At 49.2% G+C, this 17,570-nt stretch overlaps 1 protein-coding gene across 4 annotated transcripts in view; it reads right to left on the bottom strand.

Moving 5' to 3' along the window:
- The window catches only part of REC8 (REC8 meiotic recombination protein), a 295,804-nt gene that overhangs the window by 223,185 nt on the left and 55,049 nt on the right, over window positions 1-17,570 (bottom strand). For all 4 annotated transcript variants that reach the window (XM_063913650.1, XM_063913647.1, XM_063913648.1 and 1 more), the window contains 2 exons: window positions 8,726-8,868; window positions 3,525-3,600 (listed from right to left, as the gene is read on the bottom strand). In XM_063913650.1, coding sequence (XP_063769720.1) covers window positions 3,525-3,600; window positions 8,726-8,868 — 219 coding nt within the window. The remainder of the gene's footprint in view (window positions 1-3,524; window positions 3,601-8,725; window positions 8,869-17,570) is intronic.

The following is a 17,570-nucleotide window of genomic DNA, read 5'->3' as shown; positions in this document are numbered from 1 at the left end:
TGAATGGCTTCCAATACCGCCTCCCTGTCGAGGGGGGGAAATCGGTAAAGCAGACTTTAGGCGAGTGCCTGAGTCCGCTTGTAAAGCCCCAGCGTCATGCTGAGGACTTGGCAGAAACGGGAGAGGGCGTCTGTTCCTGGGAACTGGCTGTTTGCTGCAGCCTTTTTCCTCTCCCTCTGCCACGGGGCAGAAATGAGGAGCCTTTTGCCCGCTTGCCCTTATGGGGCCGAAAGGACTGCGCCTGATAATACGGCGTCTTCTTATGTTGAGAGGCTACCTGGGGTAAAAATGTGGATTTCCCAGCAGTTGCCGTGGCCACCAGGTCTGATAGACCTACCCCAAATAACGCCTCCCCTTTGTAAGGCAATACTTCCATATGCCTTTTGGAATCAGCATCACCTGACCACTGCCTCGTCCATAACCCTCTTCTGGCAGAAATGGACAGCGCACTTACTCTTGATGCCAGTCGGCAAATATCCCTCTGTGCATCCCGCATATATAGAAATGCATCTTTGAAATGCTCTATAGTCAGTAATATACTGTCCCTATCCAGGGTATCAATATTGTCAGTCAGGGAATCCGACCAAGCCACCCCAGCACTGCACATCCAGGCTGAGGCGATTGCTGGTTGCAGTATAACACCCGTGTGAGTGTATATACATTTTAGGATATTCTCCTGCTTTCTGTCAGCAGGTTCCTAAAGGGCGGCCCTATCAGGAGACGGTAGTGCCACCTGTTTTGACAAACGTGTGAGCGCTTTATCCACCTTAGGGGGTGTTTCCCAACGTGCCCTATCCTCTGGCGGGAAGGGGTATGATGCTAATAACCTTTTAGGAATTATCAGTTTTTTATCGGGGGAAACCCACGCTTCATCACACACTTCATTTAATTCCTCAGATGCAGGAAAAACTACAGGCAGTTTTTTCTCACCAAACATAATACCCTTTTTAGTGGTACTTGTATTATCAGAAATATGTAAAACATTTTTCATAGCATCAATCATGTAACGTGTGGCCCTATTTGGAAGTCACATTCGTCTCTTCATCGTCGACACTGGAGTCAGTATCCGTGTCGGCGTCTGTATCTGCCATCTGAGGTAACGGGCGTTTTAGAGCCCCTGATGGCTTTTGAGACGCCTAGACAGGCACGAGCTGAGTAGCCGGCTGTCTCATGTCATCAACCGTCTTTTGTAAAGAGCTGACACTGTCACGTAATTCCTTCCATAAGCTCAGCCACTCAGGTGTCGACTCCCTAGGGGGTGACATCTCCATTACAGGCAATTGCTCCGCCTCCACACCATTTTCCTCCTCATACATGTCGACACAATCGTACCGACACACAGCATACACACAGGGAATGCTCTGATAGAGGACAGGACCCCACTATCCCTTTGGGGAGACAGAGGGAGAGTATGCCAGCACACACCAGAGCGCTATATATATACAGGGATAACCTTATAGAAGTGTTTTTCCCCTTATAGCTGCTGTTTTATTTATACTGCGCCTAATTAGTGCCCCCCTCTCTTGTTTTACCCTTTTCTGTAGTGCAGGACTGCAGGGGAGAGTCAGGGAGACGTCCTTCCAGCGAAGCTGTGAGGGAAAATGGCGCCCGTGTGCTGAGGAGATAGGCTCCGCCCCCTTCTCGGCGGACTTTTCTCCCGCTTTTTGCTGTATTCTGGCAGGGGTTAAAATACATCCATATAGCCCTGGGGGTTATATGTGATGTATTTTCGCCAGCCAAGGTGTTTCTATTGCTGCTCAGGGCGCCCCCCCCCCAGCGCCCTGCACCCTCAGTGACCGGAGTGTGAAGTGTGCCTGAGGAGCAATGGCGCACAGCTGCAGTGCTGTGCGCTACCTTGGTGAAGACTGATGTCTTCTGCCGCCGATTTTCCGGACCTCTTCTTGCTTCTGGCTCTGTAAGGGGGCCGGCGGCGCGGCTCTGAGACCGGACTCCGAGGCTGGGCCTGTGTTCGGTCCCTCTGGAGCTAATGGTGTCCAGTAGCCAAGAAGCCCAAGCTGGCTGCAAGCAGGCAGGTTCGCTTCTTCTCCCCTTAGTCCCTCGATGCAGTGAGCCTGTTGCCAGCAGGTCTTACTGAAAATAAAAAACCTAAAACTAAACTTTTACTAAGAAACTCAGGAGAGCCTCCTAGAATGCACCCTTCTCGGCCGGGCACAAAAATCTAACTGAGGCTTGGAGGAGGGTCATAGGGGGAGGAGCCAGTGCACACCAGGTAGTCCTAAAGCTTTACTTTTGTGCCCAGTCTCCTGCGGAGCCGCTATTCCCCATGGTCCTTACGGAGTTCCCAGCATCCACTAGGACGTCAGAGAAACAATATTTGATGCCAGACTGTAAAGAGTGTTTAACTGGATAATGCAGACATAAATGAGTAACTGTAGAGACTTGTACTGAAGCTTAGAGATTAAACTGAGAGGTTGTGAAGAATTGTCCTTGATTGCAGCAACAAAGAAAATACAATACTGAAATGGGTTACTTGCGAGTTCTGAAGATAACACAGCACTGTGAAACTGCAGCAGACGACAATGGTGATGAATGGGTTAAGTTTAGAGCAGAATAAACGAACAGCTGATGTTAGTAGAATCCTCCAAAGTCTGTGTGATTGAAGCAGGCAGACAGGGTAACCTCTCACAAGACTCTGGAAATCCACTTGTTTGCCACTGGGAGAGTGATTGACTGACAGCACAGCAGGGAGCTGGTGGATCTTTAGCAGTGAAGGCTGCAGGCAGACCTCTGGGAGCGGAGGCGATATCTGGACCACGGGAATGCACGGAGAGAGCACAGAGCTAGGGCATAGAGTAGATACAACAAAGCACTGGCTCAGAGTAACATAATCCCAGCCTACTTAAAGGCAGCACAAGCACGGGATTGGCTAACACTTACCCACAGGTGTTTCACAAGTGCTCTTAGTGCTCATTTGGTCTCCAACATGGCCGCCTCCTATACTGCAGACACACAGCGGTGCCTTTGGCCATTTAGCCCACGCACTCCCAGCTCCCAGATCCTGCATCACCTGTGCCACTGACCACGCCGCGTCCCCACACGGCCGCACAGCACCGCGAGCAACCGCACTGTCAACGGATGGACCCCAGAACCCGCAGAGGTGAGAGATCGGTTTGTGACACTGTTGACTACATGTTTTCTGTAATGACGACATATTGCTATTTTGTTATGCTGAAATTGTCTCAATAAAACATAGATTGTTTAAAAAAAAAAAAAATCATACAATGTGATTTCCTAGTTTTTTTTTTCAGATTCTGTCTCTAACAGTTGTAGTGTACCTATGATGGAAATTACAGACCTCTCTCATCTTTTTAAGTGGGTCAACTTGCACAATCGGTGGCTGTCCAAATACTTTTTTGCCCCACTGTATATGACTGCAGACATGCAAACTGGTTTCTATATTTCAGTGATCTTGAGCATAAATCTGAGAAACTGGGATATAAAAAATAAATATGCTAAAAAGATTAATAAAGTCAGACCATGCATATAAATGTTATAGTACTCACTGTTCAGATTGCAGTAAGTCAATTTTCATCTGCTTCTCTACTTTATGCAAACGTTCTAGAGTGCTATTCATCTCCTCTGAAAAAGTAAGAGATATATATTAATAAGCATAATGGAAAAGACTGGAATTCAGTGGGAAGAAAGCAGGTGAATAAAGGATTACCTGGAGAGGGAGTCTGGGCCCGCAGAGAAAAATTTAGTAACTGTTTGGTGCCCAGACTCTAATCTCTCCAGGCTAGACCCAGTGTCCTTGTGCCCCCTATTGACTCAAAGAAAACAGGTAAGAACATAAATCCTGTTTTTTTTTAAATAGATCTTTCCAGTTTCACCGGTTCCGGTATTATACCCCAACCCCAGCCACCACCAAACCAGTTTGGATAGCAAGCCCACAGCAGGAGCAAGGAGGAGAGGGAGAAAGAAGATCAGCACACACGCAGACACACAACCTCAGAAAAAGCTTTCAGAAAACTGGTAAAGGAATGAACCCGCGCAAGCCAGGTGCATCAGGGTGGGCGTACTGTGCCCCAAGCTGAGCCACCTGGCCAAGGTTTGTTTGGAGGCGAACCAGCCCTGTTTGTGGAAATCATATTAGACAAACAGAGAAACCGACTTATGCAGATCTCTGGTCTAGTCCACATAAATGTGAAGATTCAGAGAAGCTTCATCTAGAGAAGAGCTTGGATAATCGTAAGCTGGTAACTCAATCTTCTGATTGATGTGGAACCGCGATACAACTTTGTGCAGATAGCCCAACCATGGGGGTCATTCCGAGTTGATCGCTCGCTAGCTGTTTTTAGCAGCCATGCAAACGCTAATCCGCCGCCCTCTGGGAGTGTATCTTAGCTTAGCAGAAGTGCGAACGAAAGGATCGCACAGCGACTACAAAAAAAAATTGTGCAGTTTCGGAGTAGCTCCAGACCTGCTCCTAGCTTGCGATCACTTCAGACTGTTTAGTTCCGGATTTGACGTCACAAACACGCCCTGCGTTCGCCCAGCCACACCTGCGTTTTTCTGGACACGCCTCCGTTTTTTCGATCACTCCCTGAAAACGGTCAGTTGACACCCAGAAACGCCCCCTTCCTGTCAATCACTCTGCGGCCAGCAGTGCGACTGAAAATCTTCGCTAGACCGTGTGTGAAACTACATCGGCAGTTGTGAAAGTACGTCACGAGTGCGCATTGCGCCGCATACGCATGCGCAGAAGTGCCGTTTTTTTGCATCAACGCTGCGCAGCGAACATTTTCAGCTAGCGATCAACTCGGAATGACCCGCCCATGTCCAGAGAACAGCCCAATCTGTGTGAAAGATGAGGAAGGGAAAGCGACAAGATAACACGCTCAGGTCAGATACCCACTGGGCTGACGCAATAGCAAGCAAAAAGTTTTCCATGTGAGCCAACGCATATCCACAGTGGTCAAAGGTTCGTAGGGGATGGACTGAAGCACTCGGTGAACCAAGGACAGGTTCCATGGAGCCACCGGAGGGACAAATGGCGGCTGAATGCGGAGGACTCACTGAAAAAAGTCTTAACATCTTGTGAGAGTGAAATCTGTCTCTGAAGCAACACAGAAAGGGCAAAGACCTGTACTTTCAAGGAAGAGAGCCTGATGCCCAAATCCAGGCCTGCCTGTAGAAAAGAAAGGACCTGCAAAAGATAGAAAGACCTGGGGTTGAGACCCCTGGTCGAACACCATGCAAAGTTAGAACACCAAACATGGTGATAAATTCTAGCCAAAGTAGGCTTCTGGGCATTAAGCATGGTGCGAATGACCTTCCTGGAAAACCCTTTTGCCCTCAGGATGGATGTCTCAAAAGCCACCCCGTCAAAGCAAGGCATACCAGATCTTGACGGAGGCACATGGCCTGAAGCATAAGATCCGGCCAGGGAAGGATATGCAGAGGAGCGTCGATGGAGAGACTCTGAAGATCGGCATACCACAACCGTCGCGGCCAATCCGGGGCTACCTGGATCATCGTGCCGGATTCCAGTTTGAATTTGCAAAGAACACTCAGGAGCAACGCAACTGGAGGAAAGACATACAGGGGAGGAAATGTCCATGCCACCACCAGGAAAGCCCTGGGATCCCTGGTTCGGGAACAGTACCTCAGCAGCTGGTGGCTGTGCCGAGAAGCCATCATGTCTATGTCCGGCAGACCCCAGCCATCAACCAAAAGATGATAAAAGAAAATCAGTGGAGTAACTTACGCCTTCTAACTGCAGCTTAGTCCCCACTCACAAGAGCACCATTTATTGAATAGCATGTACAAAATACAAAAGAGTGATCCACAAGCATTGTAAGTTTCAGATGTGGATGTCTCGGTAGAGGTGTCCTGTATACTTAAACACATAACAGAAATAACAAGGAAATTTGGTTACCCAATCATATACGCTGTTCCTTCCTCATGGCAGTAGGAACATCTAAACTCACCTAAACACAGTGAGATACGTTCACATAAAGGTTTCTTTCTCCCTGTGAAACACCCTTCCCAAGTAGCAGATTCTGCACTCTCATTTGGAGACCAGGGGCGTGCAGTCAGGGGAGGCAGAGCCTCTACTATCATACTCTAGGGAAAATGGCACATTTTTCCACTGATCAACGGAATTTGCTGCGCTGTAAAAGAAACTGTTAATAAATAAATAATAATATACACAGATCAGTGTACAAATGGTAGTGTCACTGGAGTATGAAGGTGCTGCACTCTACTGCACACAGACAGACAGAAAAGGCAGGGAGAGATATGCCTCCTTCTGGCAATTGAAATGGCATGGAAATGGGAGGCCGAGCTGGGCGTGGGGCCACACCTCAGGCAGTAGCACTGCAGTGAAAGAAATACCAGGTTGAGGCAGCGCTGACATGCGTGCCTTGCCATGGTTTCAAAGCACGCCCCCTCAGTGATGCAGCTGTAGTAGCTACCTCCCCCTGGTACTAGTAACCATTCCTATTTCCTCCCACTCCAGTTCATCTCCCCTTTCTCACACAAGTCTCTCCTCTCCTCCCACAGCTCCAGCCCCCACCCCGTTCCCCACCACCAGTTCCTCTCTCCTCTCTCAAAAAGTCCTCTCCTCTCCCCTCACAGTTCCAGATCCTCAGCCCAGAGGCCGACAGTTTTAACCACCCAGGCTGAGGCCAGCATGGGACTTGTGATAGCACTCACATTGGAGTAGGCTGTTTAAAGGAAGTTCTCAAGCTTCCGATCTGTGGGATACTTAAGGGAAGATAGATGACCTAACTAGGCAAGTAACTTTTGTGCGTTAACCAGAGGGGTCCCACTTGACCAGATCCTTAACTGGTAGCGGGTTAAAGGAAGCCATTCGCTTAGATAACCGAAAGCGCCTAGTAGGCTGAGCCTATGCCACCTCCAGGAGATCCTGAAGCTGTGCGGAAGCCAAAAACTTCCCGTTTCTGTCACTTGAAGAGAGGGGCTTTGGACCTAGGAGACTGATCGGGATTCTTAACAAGGAGAGCGGATTTAACCACCTTAACTAATGCCTCCACATCTGCCAGGGATAGACAATCCTCATGCACAGAGGAAGTGTTCACCTCTGAGGTGACTGAGGCACTAGCGTTGTGGTATGAGGAAACGTCTGAATCTGACTTATCCGCAGATAAGGGAGTAGAACACTCCCTCCTGGATGTCCCACGCCCAGAAGTCCTATCCCTGTATAGCAACTGCGCCAACCCCTGAATTGACTGCACAAATGACTGCATCCACATAGGCTTCACAGTGGCAACCTGGGTAGCCTGCGTCGATGCAATGCTGTATGCAGGAGGTGACGAAACTACACAGAGACATTATCTGCATCAACACCGAAGCCCAAGCCAGTTCCTGAGTGGATGGAGTGGCTGAAGGGGTCTTCGAAGCGTAGCTGTTAAGCAACGGACACAAACCCATCCTTGTCTGGATCCTAAAAACAGAGAATGTTAGTACAGGCTCTACGAGCGCGTGACACCAGAGCACCAACCTCCTTGGGAGCTTTGTTCTTAGAAGACATAGTAATGCAACCCAAGTGCGACCCCACACACAAAACCCGAAGTTAGACATGTGTACATGAAACAAGGGGGATGCAAAGAGTATCAAGCGCACCCAGATACCAAATAAATGGGTCACCTATAGTTATCTATAAATGCAATATAGATATAAAGTATAACATAGACCTGCAGGTTGTTCCTAGTGTGATCAGTATCAGCAGGACACACATACACAGGGACACTTCACATGCACACCAGAAAACTCAATACATAGAATAAGTGGGGAAATATACTCAACAGTCCAGCTAGAAAAGCAAGAAGGCGTTTGTGTAATACAACCAGACTGCTGAGAGCGAGGTATGCAGGGGACAGGAGCCCAGCTTCTCTCTTGTTCTGAGTTGAGGCAGAAATGCGGATAAAATGGCTGCCCAGCATTCAGGGATAGGAAGTCAACTGGGTGCGAGAGCGCTCAGGCGTGGGGGAGGGGCTAACAGGGGAAGCCCTACCTCCCCCTCTGGTATGGACTACAGGGAAAATGTCCCCACCTCAGTAAGCGGTATCCTGTTCTGTAACAGATCAGGGCCCCCCAGAGCAGTCACTACCAGCACCGACGGTGGTCTTGACGCCTGCGGAGCCGCTCTTTCCTGCAGGAATAACCAGGAGTGGTGTGTGCAGGCCTCCCCAGGCTGCCCGTGAATGAAGTCTCCGACCCCGTCGATGGTGCTGCCAGGTGTTGGAGTAGCAGTGCGGACGCCTGACACTATCCGCTCAAGCTGTAAAAATAAAGAAAATAAATAAAGTTACAAGGGGACTATCTAAAGTAGCCCCCTTAAGAAAATGGTGCCCACAACTGTCGGCACCAAACATAAACTAGCTTGGCTGGGGGCAGGGTATAGCATAGAGGGAGTCTGGGGCTGCTGGGGAAAATGTAATAACTATTTGGTGCCCAGACTCTAACCTCTCCAGGCTATACCCAGTAACTCTGTGCCCCCTAGTGGACGTAGAAGGAAATAATGGTATAGTTGGTGTATTAATTTACAGAAAATCATTGTGTAGTACATGTGGGGACAATGTAACAGGCCCACAAAATGTTTTTTTGTGAACAGTGAACCTATTTATAGTGCACTATGCATGAATTTAAATAACAAATGCAATGATTTGTGAATGTTATATTTATATAAGTAGTTTATGCTTCCAGGCTGTATTGTGTACACAGTACAAGGCTTATTTACCTATGAGCAGATCACATTGCCGGTGGTATACACACACTAATCCATAGCTGAGCTGTGCAGACAGGTACAGAGAGAGCCGAGGTATAGGAGAGCCATGGAATGGAGGCGGTACCTGCTGTAGAATATATTGCACAATCTTCTGACTGAGGAAGAGAAGAGACAGAACAGCGCTAACTTAATATGATAGCTGGTGCCTAATACATATATTTTTAGCAGTATTAATTTGTCTAATTATCTAGCACTATTATGATATTGGGCCTAATTCAGACCTGATTGCTCCTCTGCGAATTTGCAGAGGTTTGTAATCAGATAGTCGCCGCCCAGACAGAGTGAATACCAACCCCTTGCCAGTCTGCGTACACCGTGAAAAAAGCTTTGCAAACGCCGGTCAGCTGCAAATCCGTTCGCAACTCACCATCTAATGTTTTTTCCAGTCTGTGCGTAACCCAGGACTTACTCCTACAGTGTGATAGAAACAGGCTGATCAGGGCGGGAGCTGACGTCACATACCCTCCCTAAAAACTATTGGGAACGGGTGCGTTTTTACTGACACTCCAAGAAAACGGCCAGTTACCAGCCCCAAATGTCCACTTCCTGTCAATCAACTTGTGTACGCCTAGCGATCAAATACATATTTCTTTATTTAAAAAGGTTTGTATGTCACTTCCTTTTAGTACATTTAAAGCCTGCATATAATTATGAAGACCAGACAGCATTATCTTATCTGTCCATTGATGTATTATATAACAATTTTGCTGTAATTCATTAAAATCATTATAAAGGAATCAAGTTCATTAAATATTACATTGTACACAAGTCCTAAAAAAATAACAGAATATTGGATAACTCAGATTTAAGAACAATGGGGGTAATTCAGACCTGATTGCTGTTTAATGAATTTGCGATGCAACCGATTATCGATCGACTGCGCATGTGCATGGATCGTAGTGCACACACACGTTGCCAAACTGCAAATAAATCCAGCGTCTTTTTTTCATGCATGTGAGAGAAATATGTACACAAACAATAGCACAAACCCTCTTTTATTTTTTTAAGTAATTTTATTTAGGACGGTGCAAACAAAAACAACAAAAGCACATTACATTACAAGAAGTACAACAGTATATACAGTAGTGAAATACACAAAGAGAAAAATCCTTTTCTTTGAGTACATAGGGGGCACAGGAGCATTACACTGGGTATAGGTTGGTGAGGGAGCAAGCAGGCACCAAAGGGTTAAACTTTTGTACCCAGCATGCCTCAGTCTCCATATCCCCTATACCCCCGCCCCCTAGCCCAGGCCCGCCAGTTTGGTTAACAAGCCCAGGGCACACACACACACACACACACACACACACAGAAAACGAGTCACAGGAGGACTGGCCACATATTCATCAGTACAGAAAAAGAGCTCACAAGTCAGGGAGGGCGTCCTGTGCCCCTATGGACTCAGAGAAAATGATTTAACAAGGTAAGACCATAAATCCTATTTTCATATTTGTCCACTAAGGGGCACAGAAGCATTACGCTGGGACATCCTATGCTATCCCATAAAGGATGGGGATGCTCATGGACTGCGCGTAAAACCGTTTGGGCATAGGACCATGTGGTCGCCATGCAAAGCTGCACAGTAAAGGCACCACGGCTAGCTGCCCAAGGAGCTCCAACGGAATGAGTTGAGGGAGCTGCGACCCCGGCAGGGATCGGAAGTCTTGTCGCCAAATAGGCCTGGCGAATTGTCAGGAGCCACCTGCCCATGGTCTATTATGAAGCCGGCCAGCCCCAATTGTGGGATTATACAGGACAAACAGAGAATCCGACTTACAAAAATCCCTAGTCCGGTTCACACAAAGTGAAGAGCAACATCCAGAGAAGGCCATCTCCTGGTTAACCGGAAACCTGGAAACCACCTTGGGTAGGTAGCCCCAAAAAGGAGTGCAAAGGACTGCCCTGTCTGAGTGAAAAGACCGGAAAGGGCGAGCACCAGGAAAAGGCACTGAGATCCGACACCCGTTGGACTGAGGAGATGGCTAAAAGGAAAAAGGTTTTCCACGTGAGGCATCAGAAATCTACCATATCCAGAAGTTCAAAAGGGGCTGATTGGAGAGCCCTATGATCAAGGGATAGATTCCATGGAGCAACAGGAGGCGAAAATGGTGGCTAGACATGCAGCAACCCCTGTAAGAAAGTCCAGACGTCTGGTAATTGAGCCAGCTGACGCTGGAACAGTACAGAAAGGGCAAAGCCCTGGACCTTCAATGAGGAAAGTCTGAGACCCAGATCCAGACCTGCCTGGAGAAAGGCTAGTAGGCGGAAAGCCGAAAGGCACCTGGGCTGAACCCTCTGGCAGAGCACCAGGCAAAATAAATCTTCTAAGTCTAATGATAAATCCTGGCCAAGGAAGGTTTTGTGGCTCTGAGCATGATTTGAATGAACCTATTGGAAAAACCACCTTTCCTTAAGATGGATGTCTCAAGAGCCACCCCGTCAACGCTAGGTGGTCCAAATCCAGACGAAGGCAGGGGCCCTGAGATAGGAGATCCAGCCACCCATCCACGACAAGGCCAATCTGGGGTCACCAGTATTATCATGCCGCCTTCTCGTTTGAACTTGCAGAGGACTTGCAGTATTATCTGGCTTGGAGGGAAGACGTAAATGAGTGGGAACGGCCATGGAGCTGTCAGCTCATCTATTAATAAGGCTGTGAGATCCCTTGTGTCGAGCAGTACTTTGGCGCCTGGTGGCTGTGACAAGAAGCCATCATAGCGATTTCCAGGAGGCCACAACGGTGGGCCAGCAACTGAATCACCTCCGGATGCAGGGCCTACACGCCTGAATGCACGGCCTGGCGGCTTAGGAAGTCTGCTACCCAGTTGAGTGCTCCGGGGATTATTACTGCCAAAAGAGAGGGTAGATTATGTTTTACCAAATGGAAGATGTCTCTTCCCATCCTCATGGCACCTCAACTGTGGGTGCCTCCTTTGATTTAAGTGACGCCAATCGTGTTGTCCAATTGTAGCTTGACCGGACCTTGGAGGAGAAGCTGGCCAAGCAAAGCACTCTGAACATCGCCCTGAAGTCTAATATATATTGATAGGGAGCATGGCTAGCCTGAACCGACCAACATCCGTAATACATCTGATTGACACAGACCACCCCCCACCCTCTAAGTCTGGCCTCGGTGGTGATCAGGCCTCAGTCCGGAATCCGACAGGGACGACCCTCGTTCAAGTTGGCCTGGAGCAGCCACCACGTTAGGGAGTGGTATACCACTCGTGAGAGGGCAGTGGACTGTTCCTTGATGAGCAGATAGGATCAATTCCACCTGGCCAGAATCTGCAGTTGTGGTGGACTGGAGTGAAGCTGAGCATACTCCACCATGGCCACCATTGATCCCAGAAGCTGCATACAGGCATGGATGGAAACCCTGTGATGGCTGAGGAATGCTGGAATGGTGGACTGCAGGGTCAGAATCTTGTCCTGTTGGAGGAAAACTTGCTGGAAGCGAGGTCCGGTAACATTTCTAAGTGCAACATCTCCTGTGAAGGTGTTAGATCTACAGCCATGAGACTGTAGAAGAATCACCATAACCTGAATGTGGATCTAAAACTCCCAGCAACTGGGCCATAAGGAAGATCCAAATAAGGTAAGATCCTGACATCCTTGTGATTCAGGTGTGCTGCCATGTTCTTGGTAAATACCAGCGGTGCCGCTGACAAACCGAATGGTAATGCCTGAAATTGGGAATGATTTGTCTGAGAGGTAAATATGAGGAAGCATTGATGGTTGGGCCGAATAGGAATGTACAAATATGCATCCTGAATGTCCAGGGATGTTATAAAGCTCCCCGGGTCCAGAGCCGGAACTATGGAGCAAAGAGACTCCATACAAAACTTGGTGATCTGGAAATACTTGCTCCACGTCTTCAAATTGAGGACAGGGCGTAAGAGCCATTTGGCTACTGTACCAGAAAAAAGGAGATTTATGGTAAGAACTTACCTTTGTTAGATCTCTTTCTGCGAGGTACACTGGGTTCCACAGGGAATAACATCGGGGTGTAGAGTAGGATCTTGATCCGAGGCACCAACAGGCTAAAAGCTTTGACTGTTCCCAGAATGCATAGCGCCGCCTCCTCTATAACCCCGCCTCCGTGCACAGGAGCTCAGTTTTGTTAACCAGTCCAATGCAGTAGCAGGTGAGACGACAACCGTTAGTAGCCACGTTCACCACATTCTCACGACAGGAGAAGAGATCAGCGGCTAATGCCATACAAACCCAAAGAAGCTAAGTGCGTCAGGGCGGGCGCCCTGTGGAACCCAGTGTACCTCGCAGAAAGAGATTTAACAAAGGTAAGTTTTTACCATAAATCTCCTTTTCTGCTGCGGGGTAGACAGGGAATAACATCGGGGATGTCCTAAAGCAGTTCCTCATGGGAGGGGACGCACTGTGGCGGGCACAAGAACCCGGCATCCAAAGGAAGCATTCTGGGAGGCGGAAGTATCGAAGGCATAGAACCTTATGAACATGTTCACTGAGGACCACGTCGCCGCCTTGCACAATTGTTCAAGGGTTGCACCACGGCGGGCCGCCCAAGAAGGTCCAAGTGACCGAGTAGAATGGGCCTTGATAGTAGCAGGAGCTGAACGACCAGCCTGTACAAAAGCGTGTGCAATCACCATTCTTATCCATCTGGCCAGGGTCTGCTTGTGAGCAGGCCAGCCACGTTTGTGAAAACCAAACAGTACAAAGAGAGAATCAGACTTTCTAACAGAAGCTGTCCTCTTCACAGAGATACGGAGAGCCCGTACCACATCCAAAGACCGCTCTTTGGAAGACAATTCAGGAGAGACAAAGGCCGGAACCACAATCTCCTGATTAAGGTGGAAAGAAGACACCACCTTAGGTTGATACCCGGGACATGTCACGGTGAAAAACCAGATAGGGGAACTTACACAACAAGGCACCCAAATCCGATACCCGTCTAGTAGAGGCAATAGCCAGCAGAAACAATACCTTAAGAGAAGGACCCTTAAGGTCTGCAGATTCAAGAGGCTCAAACAGAGACTCTTGCAATGCCTCCAGAACCACCGACAAATCACGAGGAGCCACAGGCGGGACGTAAGGAGGTTGAATCCGTAACACACCCTGAGTGAATGTATGAACATCAGGCAGAGTCGCAATTTTTCTCTGAAACCAAACTGACAAGGCAGAAATATGAACCTTGAGGGAGGCCAGACGAAGGCCTAAGTCCAGGCCCTGTTGTAGAAAGGCCAAAAGTTTGGCCGTACTAAACTTGTAAGCGTCATGATTGTTATCCGCGCACCAAGCAAAGTAGGAATTCCAGACCCTATGGTAAATCCGAGCCGAAGCTGGTTTCCGGGCCTTCAACATGGTTTGAATGACCGCCTCAGAAAATCCTTTGGCCCTTAGAACCGAAGCTTCGGGGGCGTGGTCTGGCCAGCAGGCTGAGTGGAAGTGCTTTTCAGGAGCTCCTACTAGCCTTCCACATAATTAATAAAAAACATATATTACTGGGGGCTCCCACTGACCTCACCGTCTCCTGACACCACTCTTCAACTTACCTGCTCGGGGGGTAGCGACTGCGGAGCCGGGGGACCCTTTTAAGGGTCCTTGCGGGTTGTGGCCTACCCCTCCCTGTGGAGCCGGGGACTGTAGTAGAAGTCTCCCCCCCGGACTCGACACTCGGCTGAGTGTCACATCCCTGCCCTGGAACTCGGGAGCGGAGGCACCTGCACCCACGACTAGCGGCGGCAGCACGAGACGGAAGCTGCGGGACGAGAGCAGCGGCGAGCCCTCCGGTCTTCGCATTAGGGACCTGGCGGTGGAGACGGCGGCCTGGCGGGCCTGCGGACCTGGCGGCTGGTGAGTTCCTCCTGCCTGCTTGTCCCTCACCGCCCGGCGGCTCTGTGGTACGCGCGGCACCTCTCCCCCCGCTGACGCCCGCTCTCAGCGTGACGTCGGCGGCTGCGGCCTCCGCCTGCCTCGCCTGGAAACCGGGGGCTAAAGCTGAGAGGGGACCCGGCCGTGAGTTCCGGGACCGGAACGTAGACACGGCGGGCCCCGACTATATACCCGCAAACGCCTGCCTCACATATGTGAACCCCCCCCCTCCTCACCCGCTGCAGGCCTGATTAGTGGCCATCTCCTAATACCAGCTGCTGGGGATATGTGCTGTGCCTCACCATAGTACATGGACCTGGCGCCTTAATGAATCCCTTCTATACGATGAATATTGCAAATCAGAATTAGATAAGGCGTTATCTGATTATTTTGACATTAACGATACTGGGGAATTATCCGAAATTACGATCTGGGAGGCCCACAAATGTGTTATACGGGGTAAACTGATTCAATTAGGCTCCTTTGTGAAGAAAAACAGACAGGCCTTAATCACCACACTACTGCATAAAATTCATTCCTTAGAGACCCGCCACAAATCCTCCCTGTCCCCATCGGATTTGGTGGAGCTGTCTGAAGCCCGGACGCACCTCCGGTCAACCCTCAATAATAAAACCCAAGCCTCCTTGCGTAAATGTAACAGCAAATACTATAAGTGGGGAAATAAGCCGGGACGCTTGCTGGCACAGGCACTTCGATCCCAGAGATTGGCTTCCTTTATTCCCTCAATGAAAAATAGCGAGGGTTCAGTATGCTTTAAGTCTCCGGAGATAGCAGCATGCTTTAAAAAATAAGAATTTACTCACCGGTAATTCTATTTCTCGTAGTCCGTAGTGGATGCTGGGAACTCCGTAAGGACCATGGGGAATAGCGGGCTCCGAAGGAGGCTGGGCACTCTAGAAAGATCTTAGACTACCTGGTGTGCACTGGCTCCTCCCACTATGACCCTCCTCCAAGCCTCAGTTAGGATACCGTGCCCGGACGAGCGTACACAATAAGGAAGGATTTTGAATCCCGGGTAAGACTCATACCAGCCACACCAATCACACCGTATAACTCGTGATATGAAACCCAGTTAACAGTATGAAACAACTGAGCCTCTCAACAGATGGCTCAACAATAACCCGATTTAGTTAACAATAACTATGTACAAGTATTGCAGATACACCGCACTTGGGACGGGCGCCCAGCATCCACTACGGACTACGAGAAATAGAATTATCGGTAAGTAAATTCTTATTTTCTCTGACGTCCTAGTGGATGCTGGGAACTCCGTAAGGACCATGGGGATTATACCAAAGCTCCCAAACGGGCGGGAGAGTGCGGATGACTCTGCAACACCGAATGAGAGAACTCCAGGTCCTCCTCAGCCAGGGTATCAAATTCATAGAATTTTGCAACCGTGTTTGCCCCTGACCAAGTAGCAGCTCGGCAAAGTTGTAAAGCCGAGACCCCTCGGGCAGCCGCCCAAGATGAGCCCACCTTCCTTGTGGAATGGGCATTGACAGATTTTGGCTGTGGCAGGCCTGCCACAGAATGTGCAAGCTGAATTGTACTACAAATCCAACGAGCAATAGTCTGCTTAGAAGCAGGAGCACCCAGCTTGTTGGGTGCATATAGGATAAACAGCGAGTCAGATTTTCTGACTCCAGCCGTCCTGGAAACATATATTTTCAGGGCCCTGACCACGTCTAACAACTTGGAGTCCTCCAAGTCCCTAGTAGCCGCAGGCACCACAATAGGCTGGTTCAGGTGAAACGCTGACACCACCTTAGGGAGAAACTGGGGACGAGTCCTCAATTCTGCCCTGTCCATATGGAAAATCAGATAAGGGCTTTTCCAGGACAAAGCCGCCAATTCTGATACTCGCCTGGCCGAAGCCAAGGCCAATAGCATGACCACCTTCCACGTGAGATATTTCAGATCCACGGTTTTTAGTGGTTCAAACCAATGTGATTTTAAGAAACTCAACACCACGTTGAGATCCCAAGGTGCCCCAGGGGGCACAAACGGGGGCTGAATATGCAGCACTCCCTTTTAGGGTACCAAGCTCTTCTTGGCCAAACCGGAACCACGAGTATCGTTCTTACTCCTCGCCTTCTTATTATTATTCTCAATACCGATGGTATGAGGGGCAGAGGAGGGAACACATAACCGACTGGTACACCCACGGTGTTACCAGAGCGTCCACAACTATCGCCTGAGGGTCCCTTGACCTGGCGCAATATCTTTTATAGCTTTTTGTTGAGGCGGGACGCCATCATGTCCACCTGTGGCCTTTCCCAAAGGTGTACAATCCTTTGGAAGACTTCTGGATGAAGTCCCCACTCTCCCGGTTGGAGGTCGTGTCTGCTGAGAAGATCTGCTTCCCAGTTGTCCACTCCGGGAATGAACACTGCTGACAGTGCTAACACATGATTTTCCGCCCATCGGAGAATCCTTGTGGCTTCTGCCATCGCCATCCTGCTTCTTGTGTCGCCTTGTTGGTTTACATGGGCGACCGCCGTAATGTTGTCTGATTGGATCAGTACCGGCTGGTTTTGAAGCAGAGGCCTTGCCTGACCCAGGGCATTGTAACTGGCCCTCAGTTCCAGAATATTTTGTGTAGAGAAGTCACCTGACTTGACCAAAGTCCTTGGAAGTTTCTTCCCTGTGTGACTGCCCCCAGCCTCAAAGGCTGGCCTCCATGGTCACTAGGACCTAGTCCAGTATGTCGAACCTGCGGCCCTCCTTAAGATGGGCACTCTGCAGCCACCATTTTAGAGATACCCTGGTCCTTGGAGACAGGGTTATCAGCCGATGCATTTGAAGATGCGATCCGGACCACATGTCCAACAGGTCCCACTGAAAAGTTCTTGCATGGAACCTGCCGAATGGGATTGCTTCGTAGGAAGCTACCATTTTTTTTTCCAGGATTCGCGTGCAA

The sequence above is a fragment of the Pseudophryne corroboree genome, chromosome 1, assembly GCF_028390025.1.
Source record: "Pseudophryne corroboree isolate aPseCor3 chromosome 1, aPseCor3.hap2, whole genome shotgun sequence".
Classification (NCBI taxonomy): domain Eukaryota; kingdom Metazoa; phylum Chordata; class Amphibia; order Anura; family Myobatrachidae; genus Pseudophryne; species Pseudophryne corroboree.
This window is presented reverse-complemented; position numbering and strand designations above follow the sequence as displayed.